Below are 13,392 nucleotides of genomic sequence, written 5' to 3' on the forward strand. Positions count from 1 at the left end.
AGAAGTGGGGTGGAGTTGGGGTAGGTGCAGATTGGCATGCAAGATAAGAAAAGGTGGGCATAGAAAAGGTAGATGAGATGAAATGAAATGAGATTGAGGGCAAACACATGACCAAAATATCCAGAAGATTCATCTGAGCAATCTTAGTCGTATTACCCAGAACGCCTTTATCATTTACATACTGAATAACAGTGGTCGTATAATCGTTAATCGTAGCTTATATAGGTATATCGGACATAATGTCTATCCACTGTTGCTGGTGACCTCATCTCGCGGCCATAAACAGCTCCTTTGGAGTGACTATGTTCTTGAATCCCCCATTGAAAAATATTGCATACTCAAGGCTCTTTTCATCAATAGATGTCAACATCAACACCTTGAGTTTCTCGGCAACATCGTGTCCATATTTGGTCTCAAGATCGCAAATCTTGACTGTGTTTGAATCATTGCTGACTTCTTTGAACAGACTCAGAATACCAAAGTTAGACAAAGACAGGACGTCGTCAGTATCGTTGTCGTCGCTTTCGTCATCGCCAAATGTCTTGGAAAGGTGTACAAACTCGTCAAAATAAAGCCCGCGGAGAACCCTTCCAGTCTGGGCAAGAGATGCCTCAAAAGCTTTCTCTATAGCGGAAACATTCACTTCCGAGTACATGAACGTGATTGCCTTTCTTGTATCTGATTTGTTCAGATATCCTTTGGAGCCAGTGTCAAACTTGTTGAAGACATAGTCCAGTTCTTCAAGATTGAGGTTTCCCATCTCGGCAGCCAGTTTGTCCACTTTTTTGGAACCGAGATTGGCCAATCGGTCTCTCGTTCTTATCTCTTTTTGGATAAATACCAATCGGTCTTGGATGTTTCGTTTGAGAGATCCGAGACGATACTCACACGAGTCGTCCCATCCATTGGCAGCGCTATTCGCCATTCGCGAAAAATTGCTTATCTTTTTCAGATCCTCTGACATCTTGGTAATCAGCTGAAGATGCTCCAAAAGATCCTCGTCAAGATATATCTCGACGTCTGCAGTTGTTCCATGTAGTAGTCTGGTGAACCTGTCTTCACAAAGCTTCAGCAACTTCTCGAAATCATTCTGCTTAACCTCAGGGGCTTCTAATTTATATGTCTCTTCCTTCACAATCTCCAAAATCTCCTTGAAGATATCTTCGCATCCTGAAAGCAAGCCCACCGTTTTGAGTCGAGACTTGAGATCACTACTCTTCCCAATTGTATCCAGTTTCAAGCCTGTTGCAAGCGCTCGTTTCGAAGCAGCTTTTTCCGAGGCTAAATTTTCCAAGAGCACATCAACTGAGTCCTGCAGTTTTGTGAAACTCGCTTCCACCTCCGTTCTCATTTCCACTATTTGGAGCATAGAGTCCACGAACACCCGGAACCCGTCATTCCCTCCAAGAACCTCCTTTTCAGCAATCACCTTCTCTCTATCTCTAATATCCTGCACCGAGTTAAACAACTCCACTACAAGTGTTGTGACCGATCTTTCATCTGGCCTATCAACCATCAGATCCTCTGCATCAATAAGTCTTGGAACATGAAAGAACTCCGTAAAGAGATCCAGCACGTAGTCCAAATTTTCGGCTCTCGCCTCTGGCAACTTCGTTTCGAGCATTTCTTCATAATCAATCACCCGAGGCTTCAGATGGTCAAACATTGCATATATGGCATTTCCTTTGGACCAACTTGAAGATAGGTCTATAACATTTGTTATTCTATGCTTGGAAGTACACTGGTGACACCAATGAACTAAAAAGTCCCGTTTTTTAGCATGTGCAATGCTTTGGCTTTTTTCCAGATTTGCAAGCTCAACATTGGCCAATTCCATCACAAGTGTGAACAGGAGATTGCATATAGATTTGGAGTCTCCATCCACTAACTTTGCTGCATCGAACCGTTGCCATATCAGTCCTTTTTCCACCAAAACATCCATGATTTGTACAGTCTTTTCCACCCGATGTATACGGTTCAGCTGCGCATTCGATTTTTTATTATCTGCAAGGCTTTGGTCAAAGCCATCCCATAACGCACAAACTAGCTCAACAAGAGGAATGGAGCTTCTCCCGGGATATCCGCAAAGCTGGTCAATATGCTGGAGCGGTTGTCGTATCTTTGAGTTCACCCATCGCAAAAGCGTCTTCTGCTGAGTCAAATGTCGCTTTTCAGCCTCCTCCATCTGCGCTGTGGAGGTGCCGTGGGTACTGAAAAGTTAAGAGGTTCTCTGGACGCGCGTTACTACCCAACAAGTATACGGCTTTGGTTTTAATCGGCAGTGTTGGAGCTCTCACGTGAACAAACCCAGTCGCACCAAAACTTCCTGACTGTGTAGCTCCTGTAAAAAAAAAGCCCACCCTCAAAATGAACTACAACTGCCCTTCACATGTGTCAACTGGTCAGACCGCGCGTAATCGGCGGATGCGATGGTCGTGTCGTGTGTTATTATCAATTTGCATAGTGCACGCCTGCATGCTGGTCTAAATCCAATTAACTTGATGCTCACCCTCTGGAATTTTAAGAAAGCTTCCAGATAATGCTTTGCTTTAGTTAATAGTACTTGGGTGTCGAAAGTGATGGCCATTGACTACAAAGATGTGCGGACTGCGTCATCGAGATTGCTTGACGTTGGGGGCGTTTGCCAGATTGGGCAATCCCTCTTTCGCATCAGCGCTGCAATTGAAACACTTAAGACATAGCTGAAGAAGTTTCTTTTTTTCAGAGACCGAAATTTCACCACCATTTGATTGCCTTTCTTGGGATGAATCTCGACTGGTGTATGGATGCAAACCCACGGTCATCAAAAGTAGTGGCCGTTTTCTGACTTCCAAGGCTGATGACTACGTCACGAGCAAGTGGCTTCTGGGTAGCGGGAATTGAATATTGAGATGGACGATTGTCAACTAGTGGCACTTTGAAACATTTGCGAGAATTTAGAGATAAAATTAAGTTAAATACGTAAAAACGGCCCGCTAGAGCCATGCATATTCACTCGAACTCTTTGAGTCACATGCAGTTTCCAAATCGGGAGCGAACATTCAAACCCTGGCATCGTTTTAACTATGCAACTGAAAATTCATGATCAATGCTAACTAAAAATCGAAATTTTCCATGCTTTAACTTTTGATTATATTCGGATCGCTTTTTGCATGACAACGGGCATGTTACTGTTTTGGAATCGAGAACCATTAGGTGTGGCTACTGTGGCTCATGGACCCTGCTTAACGACCATACCCTTGACATGGGGTGTTCTACTATAATCGAGTAACTGGGTTCTTTCGCCCAAAGATTTCAAAAATTACTGCAATTTTAATGAATACGGGTTATCCAATTTGCAAGTTCCTCCAGATACCATTGAGTATCCACCGTATCGAATAGTACTTCGATTATGTGATTGCGCGTGATGATCACCCTAATAATAACGGACCAAATCAGTTTCTCAAAAGTTTTAACCACCGGCTGAGTCTCTTGTTCTCGCTTATTTTTCAACAGTTTCCTTCTAAGTCTCGAAATATCAACCATGTCTGCTGAATTGTTTTCTCTTAAGGGTAAAGTTGTCCTTATCACTGGTGCTACCAATGGTATTGGCCAGTACATGGCCGTAGGGCTATATGAGGCTGGGGCGGAGGTGATTCTGACTCACCGTGACACCACGGATCCCCAGCCAACAATTGACTTGATCAAAGCAAGTAACCCGGAATCAGAAGCTAAGATTTCTGTTATAAAGGCAGATTTCGAAAAGACAGCCCTGGATAAGGTGTTTGAGACAATTGTTGAGCCTGCCTATAAGCTGTCATCCTCCGGAAAAATCGATATCCTCATCAACAACGCTGGAACGGCCTCACGGGCTAATCTGGAGGATTTCGAGCAATCTGAATTTGACAGGCAGTTGCACGTGAACCTTAATATCCCCATCAGACTCACCCAAGAGATTGGAAGAGATATGATTAAGCAGGGTACTCATGGCAAAATCATTTTCACTGCATCTCTGCTTTCATTCCAGGGAGGAGTCCGTGTGGCTCCCTACACCACTTCGAAGGGAGGAATTTTGCAATTCAGCAAGGCTGCGGCTAATGAGTGGGCTCCCAAGAATATCCAGGTTAACTCTATTGCACCTGGTTGGATCTCTTCTAATATGACGAACGATCTCGAGACTGATCCTAAGGCTAATGCCGATATAGTCAACAGGATTCCAGCAGGAAGATGGGGTAAACCGGAGGATCTGAAGGGAGCCACTGTTTTTCTCGCTTCGAGAGCTAGTGACTACATCACCGGTGAGTGCATCGTTGTTGATGGAGGGTGGATGGCCAGGTGAGAAATGGTGCAAAAAATTGTTAAAATTACACCTGATTAAATAAATGAAGCTCTATATGCCGCACCCAATAGACTCGAAATATTTCGGTAAAATCGTTTCCAATTCGGTGAAAAAAGACCGACTGGAGATCTCTGGGGTGAACCCCGGAAATTCCCATTATGTGCCGCACAGAAGCCCTGACACTGCCTTAATAGGAGGACATCTTGAACTATCGTAGGGACGAGGCTCGTGTTGACTCTCGGTCCACAACCTTTATTTGGGCAATTTTCTCGGTTTGAGTCCCATGGCGCGCGCTCATGTCTTGAGGGCAACTGTATGTGGCCCTGGGGGAACAACAAGATACACACAATCCGCAGGAGATAGCACACTCAGCTCCGTACTCAAAGGCCAAGTTTCGCAGTGTAACTACGCAGACTTTACAGTTACCAACAGCGAACCTTCGGATGGCTCTTTGCTGTTCTATAGATTGGGAATACTCCTGTGTTTATTTGCTGGTTTTAGTTGTGTCTTTTACCAGATTTCTGGTGCTCCTGCATTTGAGTATGCTATTGGTTACGTTTTCGGACCCACCATCAGGTGGATATCTGATGAGAATAATACGCTACAGGCCCTTTTGCTATGCTTATGTTTCAGACTGTTTGTAAGCATAACATTGGCGTATATTGTGACGGACTGGGTTAGTTTGAAGACAGACATGACTAAGAGCGAGACGATTCTTATTCTTCCCAAAGTAGGATTACAGACCGAGACCAGAACATATAGAAGATCTTTCGGCAAATTGATACGACAAATTTTTGGGAAAAAATATTTGAAGCCGGCTAGTTTCGAAGATTCTAAGGCCAAAGCGGCCGTTGGAATGAGTCTTTATCTCAGCGAGAAGAAGTTCCATCCCATGGACCGGGTGTTGGATGTGATGATCAACGAATGTTTCAGTGGTTTTAATGTGATATTTGTGATGCAATTGATTCATCAAATCTCGGATGCTGATGACTACGCCATCAGTGTCGTGTTTCCGGAGCTTTTGCCGAGGCGAGAATTATTGGAGACGGTGTGGCGGTGTTTAAGGGAATGCTTAGAGAAGTAAACTGGGTGAAATGGGTTGGAGACCAAAGTTGTTGCAAGTGCCAAAGGTATCTGGCAATATGGAGATCACAAATACCGCATAGACACCAGGAGATCATATCTGACACTATTTATTCTCAGCTGTATAAATATGTAAATTAGGCCAAAAGTTTTAGTGCAATGCCAAATTGTAGCCTGGGTGGGCAATGCTTGGTTACATTAAAATCAAAATATCAACTTGAACTCCTCAAAGCAGTGCACACTGGTACGTGCATAATCACTCATCAGTTCAAAAATCGCGTCAATATCCAGTTCCCCTTATAAATGCGAGCATACATCTCCCTCGGTCTACCCCAGATTCAACCTGCCAAACATGCCCGGGTAACCAAACTTGTGTTCTACCCGGCCCGTCTTTTCCCCGGGACTTGACTGGTCTTGTCCACAGCATCTCAACTACCACTGTGTTAATATATTTCGAGGGTTTCAACTCTTTTGAAGACGTCAAATATCTCTAAACTTTAACTTCCTCGGCGAATTTTTGTTTTTGAGTGGCGTGCCTAATTTGACGACGCCTTCTGAGTTTCAACCCCGCGAAAAGTGAGTTGCCCCGGGGTTCCCATCGCATCAACACCACTCCACCAAAACGAGATTTGAGTGAAAAATCAAATCTCTCAGTTCATATTCGATTCATGACGAAAAGACTTGCTCCGGAGATAAAGCAGGCCCGAAGACCCATTCAGAGGGCGTGTACTTTCTGCCACTCAAAACATCTCCAATGCGATTCCACGCGGCCATGCAAGAACTGCGTCAAGAGAGGCGTGGAGGAGCCCTGTCAAGATGTGGAAAGACGAGGCTCGCGCTACATGTCAACCGGCTCAGGTGGCGAAGGTCGTGTTAGCAAACCTTCGGGAAATCGTCATAGCCGATCGCGATCGATAGGGTCTAGCGCTGGTGATGCCAGTATGGAGGATGACTTTGCCAGATCCAGTGATGCCTCAGTTCCACCAAGACACGGAGATCATATTACAGGCTACGTCCAGCCAACGGGACAACATTTGTTCTACCTTGGGTCTAAGGTACCGATAAATGCGAAAGAAGATTCTACGTCCGTATCTGGAGACATCATCAACACGGCAGTTCAGCGATTAAGTCTGAAAAATGAAGGCGACGGGCTCGATTCTAGTGTTTCCCCTCATCAGCCGCAGGCATTTCAGTCCCACCTGGCCAATGACGAGTATGTCAAGTTGACTGATCTGTTAACCACGAATCCGCCTTCGCCGTCTGAGTACTTCGAGGCCGACCTCTCGTTGAGACCGTTCATCCAGCTCGGAGAAGACGGGTCAATGATCTCGTCGTATCCAGATAATGCCACTCCTAACTCTTATCAGTATAATCCCAAACACAGTCAGATGCCAAATACTGCAAGCAAAGTTCCTAACGAGATCCAAGAGGAAGAAGGATATACTTCACCATTGATCTTACGGCACATCATCAGAGTGCCCGACGATATCTACCTCACTAACGTGGTGAAATCTTACCAATATCCAAACGCATATCACTCACTGATCAAATATCTGAAAGAACGTTTCAATAGGGAACAACTGATTGAAATTGCCAAGTGCATGGCCAAATACCGGCCTTCATTCATCTCGGCCACCAAGTCGCTGTACGAGAACGATCTTATCTTCACTGAAAGGTCGTTCCAGAGGTCTCTACTTGAGTATGAGAACCTCATATCTGTTTCTCCATCACCAACAATTATCTGGAGACGGACAGGTGAGATTGTAGCTCTTACCAGCGAGTTTGCTACATTGACTGGTTACTCCAAGATGTCTCTTCTCTCAAAAAGGACCTTCATCGTGGAGCTCATGGATGATGAGAGCACCATAAAGTACTTCAAAAGTTTCAGTAATATGGCTTTTGGAGACTTAAATGCAACCCATCTCACGGATTGTGTGCTACGAAAGGCTGTTGAAAATGACTATTTGCGTTGTGCATGTGTGTGGACCATCAAAAGAGACGTGTTTGACATTCCGATGTTGATAGTAGGACAGTTTTTGCCTGTTCTTGATTGAATGGGGGGTGCAATCAGCTTGAAAAATAACCAAAAGGTCTTGGAAATGAAGCTTTTCATCATGTCGGGATATGAAGTAGAAATGAAATTAACTCGTTGAAACCTATTAAATTCTCAATTAATTTGGTGAAAAGCGCATAAGACATCATGTGTTTTAGTGTCCGATCATTATTCAATCGCAAACTCAGTAAATCATCAATTGTGAAAGCTTTGGCCTTCTTTTTATGCTGTATTTGGTCCTCTTTTTGTCCTCTTTTCGACCTGTTCTGGACACACTTCTCTCTTTGGAGCTTTGTTCACTTATTAACGCTCTTGGTCCTCTTGTAGTCTGCCAAACTGAGCTTCTTCTTCGGCTGAGCGCTAGTTTCCAAGGCCGGTGGAGGAGCATTTGTAGTGGCTGCAGCCGAAATCGCAACCATAGGCTCGGTCTTGATATTAGCATTTTCACCCTTGACCAGATCTTCCATTGGAATGAGCTGGACCGTCTTGAACGCAAGGGTGTTCACGTCGACTGGAACAGGCAAATCGTCCAACGGAGAATGAGGGGAATCCGAAGATGGGGCGGTATCCTCGTCTGACTCCTTTGCATTCCGAGACTTAAGAACCATCCTGTACCGGTGCGGAAGCATATCGGCATTCAAACCTCCCAGTAGGTTCTTTCCAAACTTTCTCTTCTGTACAAAGAACTGGAGTTCCTCTGATCCCGTCTCGGCATCCTCCCTTGGAGACGATTCCTCGGAAGAGTTAGTCACTCCGATGGATCTGGAGCCACTTTCTTCAATTTTCTTTGATATTGCAGTATCACGAGCCTGTAGTCTCTCATGGATGGGCATATAGGTAGAAACCGAAGACGAATCTCTTTCAGTTTCGTCAGGTGCAGAAGTTCCACTTTTTCTAGTCGAACGCAGCAAATAAGAGCTGGCCTTCCTTACCTTGTAGAGAGAACAATCTCCCGTAGAGCTACACCCACATTCGCACGATGCGAGTATGCTTTCCACCGAATCGATCAACAACTGTTTCTCGGTTGCACCGAGGGAGTCGAAAGATGATTTGCCCGATGCTATGAGTCTGATGGGATGATCAACATCCCATTCCCAAGGCAATGTCAGTTCCGTGTCTGATTTTAAAGCTTTCGTAGCAGCAATTCCAAACTTAATGGAACCGCCAACGTTGAAGGTGACCACTTCACAGTTCGGAATACAGCTCTTCCGAATAAATCTTGAAAGGTTTCCAAGACCTCGACAGTCAAAAGCAATAGGCAGTGTTGGATGGAAAATCACCTTCGGCTTGGGACATCCCCAAATGCGGTAGTGATTTCTTGTGTCATCGGTATACTCTTGTTTGAATTCGAGTTCGCCTAGGAGCTCCAGAATGATGTCCCCTTTTTCGGCTGCTCCACCAGTAAATAACCCCAGTCTGGATATGCCCATAAATTTTTGCTTTGAGCTCTCCGAGAAAGTCTTCACGTGTATCTTGAACTTAGATGGAGTAGTCATCTTCTTATACTGAGCTTTGTTCAGCGATTTGACACCACCGTCAAAAGCCAGCAGAGTAGGCAGTTTATCACAGAAATTCCTAATATCCAAGCTCTTGTACCCATTTGACACGATGGGATAGTAGAAAGCCTGATATCCAGAGACAGAAATGTCTACATCTCCCTCCTCGTCTTCTTCTATCTTCTTGTTCTTCCCTGATTTGCTTACCCTTGGGTTTGATGGCTTTCTCTCTTTTGGGCCGGAACCAGTAGGACCTGCTGGAGTCTGCTCGCCATTCTTGGAGGTTGCCTGCTTCTTTCTCTGATCCTCGTTTGAGTCTAGGTTATTGTTGCTGCGTTTGCGTTTGGGCTGAAAAAAGTACTGCTGTTTCTTTTTGGCCTCCGTCGGATCTATATCCCTGGTTTTGTCACACAAATAGCATAGATACTCTTCTGGAGCCTCTGCAGCAGTGTTGATGTTCATACAGATCGCATGCTGCCACCTGTAGCAGCGGTCACACTGGATCGTGAAGCCGTCATCGTAATCGTATCCACACGCGCATCCGATAATGCCAGCATCTGGATCAACGCGGTAGGTGACATCATCATTGCTGGACTCGTCAGCTTTGACGGTTCGCACATTTCTGGCCCTCTTCTCCTTCTTCTCCGGGATGATTGTCTCAATAGGAGTCTCCTCAACGGGAACTGAAAATTCAACTTTTCTCTCTGGTGATGGAGCTGCTTGCAACGAAACAGCCTCGGGAGATTTCACACTTTCACCTTCAGAAGTTTTCAGGACATCCGTTTCAGATGTCAGCGGCTCTGGCGGTATATCCACAATCTTTACTTCCGCAATTTCGGTCTCTATAGCCACTGCTTCGACAGGAGCATCCACTGGAACACCCACTGGAACATCTTCTGTCTCAGAAGTCTTGCTCCCATAATTCATCAATGGCATCGGAGTGGCAGCGGCAGCAGCCAGAGCGGCAGCAGCAACAACAGCCTTTATGTTAGAATTGTTGCTTGTAGCCAAAGCAGCTGCTGCTGGGCCAGGCGAATTGGAAGTGGGGTTGTTTCGCTGTTGCAGGGGCGGGCTTTTTCTTTGCTTAGAATTATTCGGCACAGATGGTGTAGAATCTGTTGAGTCATTCAAGGAAGAGCTGGATGAAGATGAAGAGGAAGCTGAAGAAGACAGGGCTGCCGAAGCAGGCTGGAAAGCAGCTTCTAAAGCTGGGTCTTTTTGTAGATCTTGAGCTTGGTTCTTTGACACATCAGCTGTTTGAACGGACTCCTTGATTTTAACGAACTTAAACTCTTCTTGTGGCTCTTTCGGCTGGCCATTTTCTTGATCTTGCAGTTGAGCTCTTGCCGTATCGCTCTCCTCTTTCCGCTCAGGTTCCACATTTTGCTCTTCAGGTTGAGGAAGTCTTTGAGGCTGGCTTTGGAACAACATCAACAAAGCAGCTGCATCGCTATCTCTGGAGTCTGAAGGGCCCTGATCTGACATCTTTGTGGCGTTAGATAGCTTGCGATGTAGAATCAGAGAGAGCGGTCTAGATGAAGGCGGCAACTCGAATTTGGCTAAGTTAACGATAGCAAATATACAAAGAACCCTGTAGACCTGGAATAGCTCCCTAACAGTGCAAAATGCCAAACCGGTGGCACGACTGTCTCTAACTGACTGGTCTGAGTACCGTTGTAAAGGCTAAACGAGCAATAACAGTGTAATCGTTTAGGGTGCGATGGGGCGTGCCCCACTCAGCAGGACTTTGGGTGGCGGATGTCGTGCCTCTGGTGCCGGGCGAGGTGGGTCGAAATCTGGTGAAATCTTAACAAAAATAAGTTTTGATCGTTTTGATCAAGCACGCAACTTGATCTAGATCGGGTTAATTCTGTTGAAAGATGGTAAGTCGATATTAACGATAGTTCCTTTGCATTCTGATACTGTGAAAACCGTTACTAACTCGGGATTTCTTTAGGCACACAGACTACTCGTTCAGGTGGTTTTCACTGGAGCCAAGGTGTTTGGAAGAGCGTTCACAGAGGCGTACCGCCAGGCGGCTGCCACGTCAACTAAACAGACAGCGTCGTCTGCCTCGAAGGTGAGAGATACAGGAATCTCCTTAGACGAGGCGTGTAAGATTTTGGATGTCGAGATGACCAAACTGTCACCCAAGAAGGTGGAGGAGAAGTACAATTATCTTTTCGATATAAATGCCAAAGAAAAGGGAGGCAGTTTGTATCTACAAAGTAAGGTCTTCAGGGCCATGGAGCGTCTGAAGGCTGAGTTCAAGGCGGCTGAGGAGACTAAAGCAGCTGGAGCTGGAGCTGGAGAGGCTGGAGGGTCCGGTGCTGCTAGCCCGAACTAGATGACAAGGTAATTGACAAGGGGAAATAGCGCATGGGTTTGGTGAGCACGAAGTGTTTCCCAAGTGGCCAGAGCTTTGAAGCAGGTGAGATTAGAGGCGGATATTGATTTCACGCTGTCGTGAGGATTGGAAGCATTGTAAATAGTTCTTCATCATAACGAGAATTGACGATTACGTTCATTGTAGTTTACAAACTTGAAGAGGGCTGTTAAGGTAAGAAAAGGTCATGATAGTAGTCACGATACTGGTGATACAGGTTACGCTTTTCACCGATACAAGGTTGCGTATGCTGGTTTTGGAATGTCCCGACACGTCTAGTTGGACGACTCGCACGGCCCAAGATAAGTATTGGGTTATATCGGTCGTCAGTCTTTCACTAGCGTATGGTCGTTTGCTCTAAGGAACCGGAAACGGAATGCTTTCCGTGACTTTCCTGTTAAAAAAGTCGGAAAGCACTCAGCTGACGTGAGTCATATGAAAAGACATAATGTCAGACCAACGACTTCACTGGAAGGTTGCTATAACATAGTATGTTATATATCTTATTAGAGATAGTATAACCACTACTGATGATTGGAGGAGGAAGAAGAGAAAGGGTAAAGAGGAGGGCGCCCAGCTGAGCTTTTATATGTGAAATTTTTCTTTCAATCGTGGAAATGGGATTGTCACGTGAATATCCCATTTTTGTGGTCCTTCTCAGATAACGCGAGCTTATCTGTTTAAGTGTCTTTCTTAAGATTTAGCACTGTTATTTTTCTTGACAGGTTGGTTTTTTGGCTATGACCTGCATTATAGTTGGATGTGGTGTGTTTGGACTATCTACAGCTATTCAACTTGCCAAACAAGGCGTGGAGGTGCTTGCTTTGGATTCGTATCCAGTACCCTCTCCTTGGTCGGCGGCCAATGACCTGAACAAAATCATCCGGGCAGAGTACAGCGACGTGGTGTATGTCAAGATGGCTGTTGAGGCCATCAATGAGTGGTCATGTTCAGCTGTTTATAAGCATTGCTTTCACCAATGTGGTCGGATCACCATGAATGCATCTGCTGCCTCCTCCGAGTCACAGGCCAGGGCATCCTACGAGCAAAAGTCGCTGAAAAATCTGGAATCCCTAGGTGTAAACCAGAATATTGTGCAAATAAACTCTTCTTCGCAGCTAGGGGAAATTGCTCCCCTATTTAAGGACAACAATTTCCCGGATGATTTCAAGGCCACATACAATCAAAATGCCGGATACGGCCACTCCTCGGACGCTTTGATAGCAGCTTACCAGGAGGCACTGGCACATGGTGTGAAGTTCAAATTCGGTGACGATGGCCGAGTAGTTGAAGTGAAGTCCGGGGTAGTACGGGTGAAGTCGGGAGTTATTTACACGGCTGATAAAGTGTTGGTAGCGTCTGGAGCTGCGACCGGCCATCTGATTGACTTGGAAGAGCAGATTCGGGCCACCGGGTGTTTCGTAACGCATATTCAACTGAGTGCAAAAGAATATGACAAGTATAAGGGACTTCCCGTATTCTTCAGTGCGAAACTTGGCTATTTCTTCCCACCCGATGCTAAGACAAGAAAGCTGAAGATAGCCTTGACCTTTGCTGACTGCAAAAACACAGTAGAGAATCCGTTTCAAAGCGATAAGCTCACCACTCTACCGCGGTACCATACTGACTATCCTAAAGACACAGTGCCTATTGAATCATACCAGCATGCCAAGGAGATCTTGAGACTGGCTCTTCCGGATCTCCAAAACCATAAGCTGCTGGATTCCAAAGTATGCTGGTTGAGCGATACTGTTGACTCGCACTTTTTGGTTGATGAAGTTCCTGGAAAAAAGAATGTTTATGTGGCTTGTGGTGATTCAGGTCATGGCTTCAAGTTTCTCCCCAATATAGGAAGATATATATCGGCCAAGATGAATGGTGCTCTTGATCCAGAAATAGAGAGGTTATGGAGATGGAGATCGAATCCCAAATGGCCAGAAGGAATAAAGAGCAGAGTTACTAGGCCTCATCTGGAGATTTCAGAGATTGAAGAGTGGTTGCCTAAAAGAGAAGAAAGACTTTAGACCTGGCTTATAGCAAAGGGCCTTAAGGCCAA

General features: G+C 45.4%; 7 protein-coding genes across 7 annotated transcripts; 5 read left to right on the forward strand and 2 right to left on the reverse strand.

Moving 5' to 3' along the window:
* Nucleotides 1-265: 265 nt before the first annotated feature.
* KUCA_T00003581001 (uncharacterized protein) lies at nt 266-2,185 on the reverse strand (the record flags this gene model as incomplete). The annotated part of the gene is made up of 1 exon (XM_022602009.1): nt 266-2,185. One exon carries the CDS (start codon nt 2,183-2,185, stop codon nt 266-268), a length of 1,920 nt encoding a protein of 639 aa, XP_022459595.1.
* A 1,338-nt stretch (nt 2,186-3,523) lies between these two features.
* Nucleotides 3,524-4,318, forward strand: KUCA_T00003582001 (uncharacterized protein; the record flags this gene model as incomplete). Its single annotated transcript, XM_022602010.1, has 1 exon — nt 3,524-4,318. One exon carries the CDS (start codon nt 3,524-3,526, stop codon nt 4,316-4,318), a length of 795 nt encoding a protein of 264 aa, XP_022459596.1.
* Nucleotides 4,319-4,601: 283 nt separating this feature from the next.
* On the forward strand, nt 4,602-5,402 carry KUCA_T00003583001 (uncharacterized protein; the record flags this gene model as incomplete). Its single annotated transcript, XM_022602011.1, has 1 exon — nt 4,602-5,402. The coding sequence occupies one exon, from the start codon at nt 4,602-4,604 to the stop codon at nt 5,400-5,402; it is 801 nt and encodes a 266-aa protein (XP_022459597.1).
* A 667-nt stretch (nt 5,403-6,069) lies between these two features.
* On the forward strand, nt 6,070-7,455 carry KUCA_T00003584001 (uncharacterized protein; the record flags this gene model as incomplete). The annotated part of the gene is made up of 1 exon (XM_022602012.1): nt 6,070-7,455. The coding sequence occupies one exon, from the start codon at nt 6,070-6,072 to the stop codon at nt 7,453-7,455; it is 1,386 nt and encodes a 461-aa protein (XP_022459598.1).
* Nucleotides 7,456-7,750: 295 nt separating this feature from the next.
* On the reverse strand, nt 7,751-10,435 carry KUCA_T00003585001 (uncharacterized protein; the record flags this gene model as incomplete). Its single annotated transcript, XM_022602013.1, has 1 exon — nt 7,751-10,435. The coding sequence occupies one exon, from the start codon at nt 10,433-10,435 to the stop codon at nt 7,751-7,753; it is 2,685 nt and encodes an 894-aa protein (XP_022459599.1).
* A 649-nt stretch (nt 10,436-11,084) lies between these two features.
* Nucleotides 11,085-11,297, forward strand: KUCA_T00003586001 (uncharacterized protein; the record flags this gene model as incomplete). Its single annotated transcript, XM_022602014.1, has 1 exon — nt 11,085-11,297. The coding sequence occupies one exon, from the start codon at nt 11,085-11,087 to the stop codon at nt 11,295-11,297; it is 213 nt and encodes a 70-aa protein (XP_022459600.1).
* Nucleotides 11,298-12,076: 779 nt separating this feature from the next.
* KUCA_T00003587001 (uncharacterized protein) lies at nt 12,077-13,360 on the forward strand (the record flags this gene model as incomplete). The annotated part of the gene is made up of 1 exon (XM_022602015.1): nt 12,077-13,360. One exon carries the CDS (start codon nt 12,077-12,079, stop codon nt 13,358-13,360), a length of 1,284 nt encoding a protein of 427 aa, XP_022459601.1.
* Between the last annotated feature and the right edge of the window lie 32 nt (nt 13,361-13,392).

This window comes from Kuraishia capsulata, genomic scaffold, assembly GCF_000576695.1.
Source record: "Kuraishia capsulata CBS 1993 genomic scaffold, Kuraishia_capsulata_scaffold_4, whole genome shotgun sequence".
Lineage (NCBI taxonomy): Eukaryota > Fungi > Ascomycota > Pichiomycetes > Pichiales > Pichiaceae > Kuraishia > Kuraishia capsulata.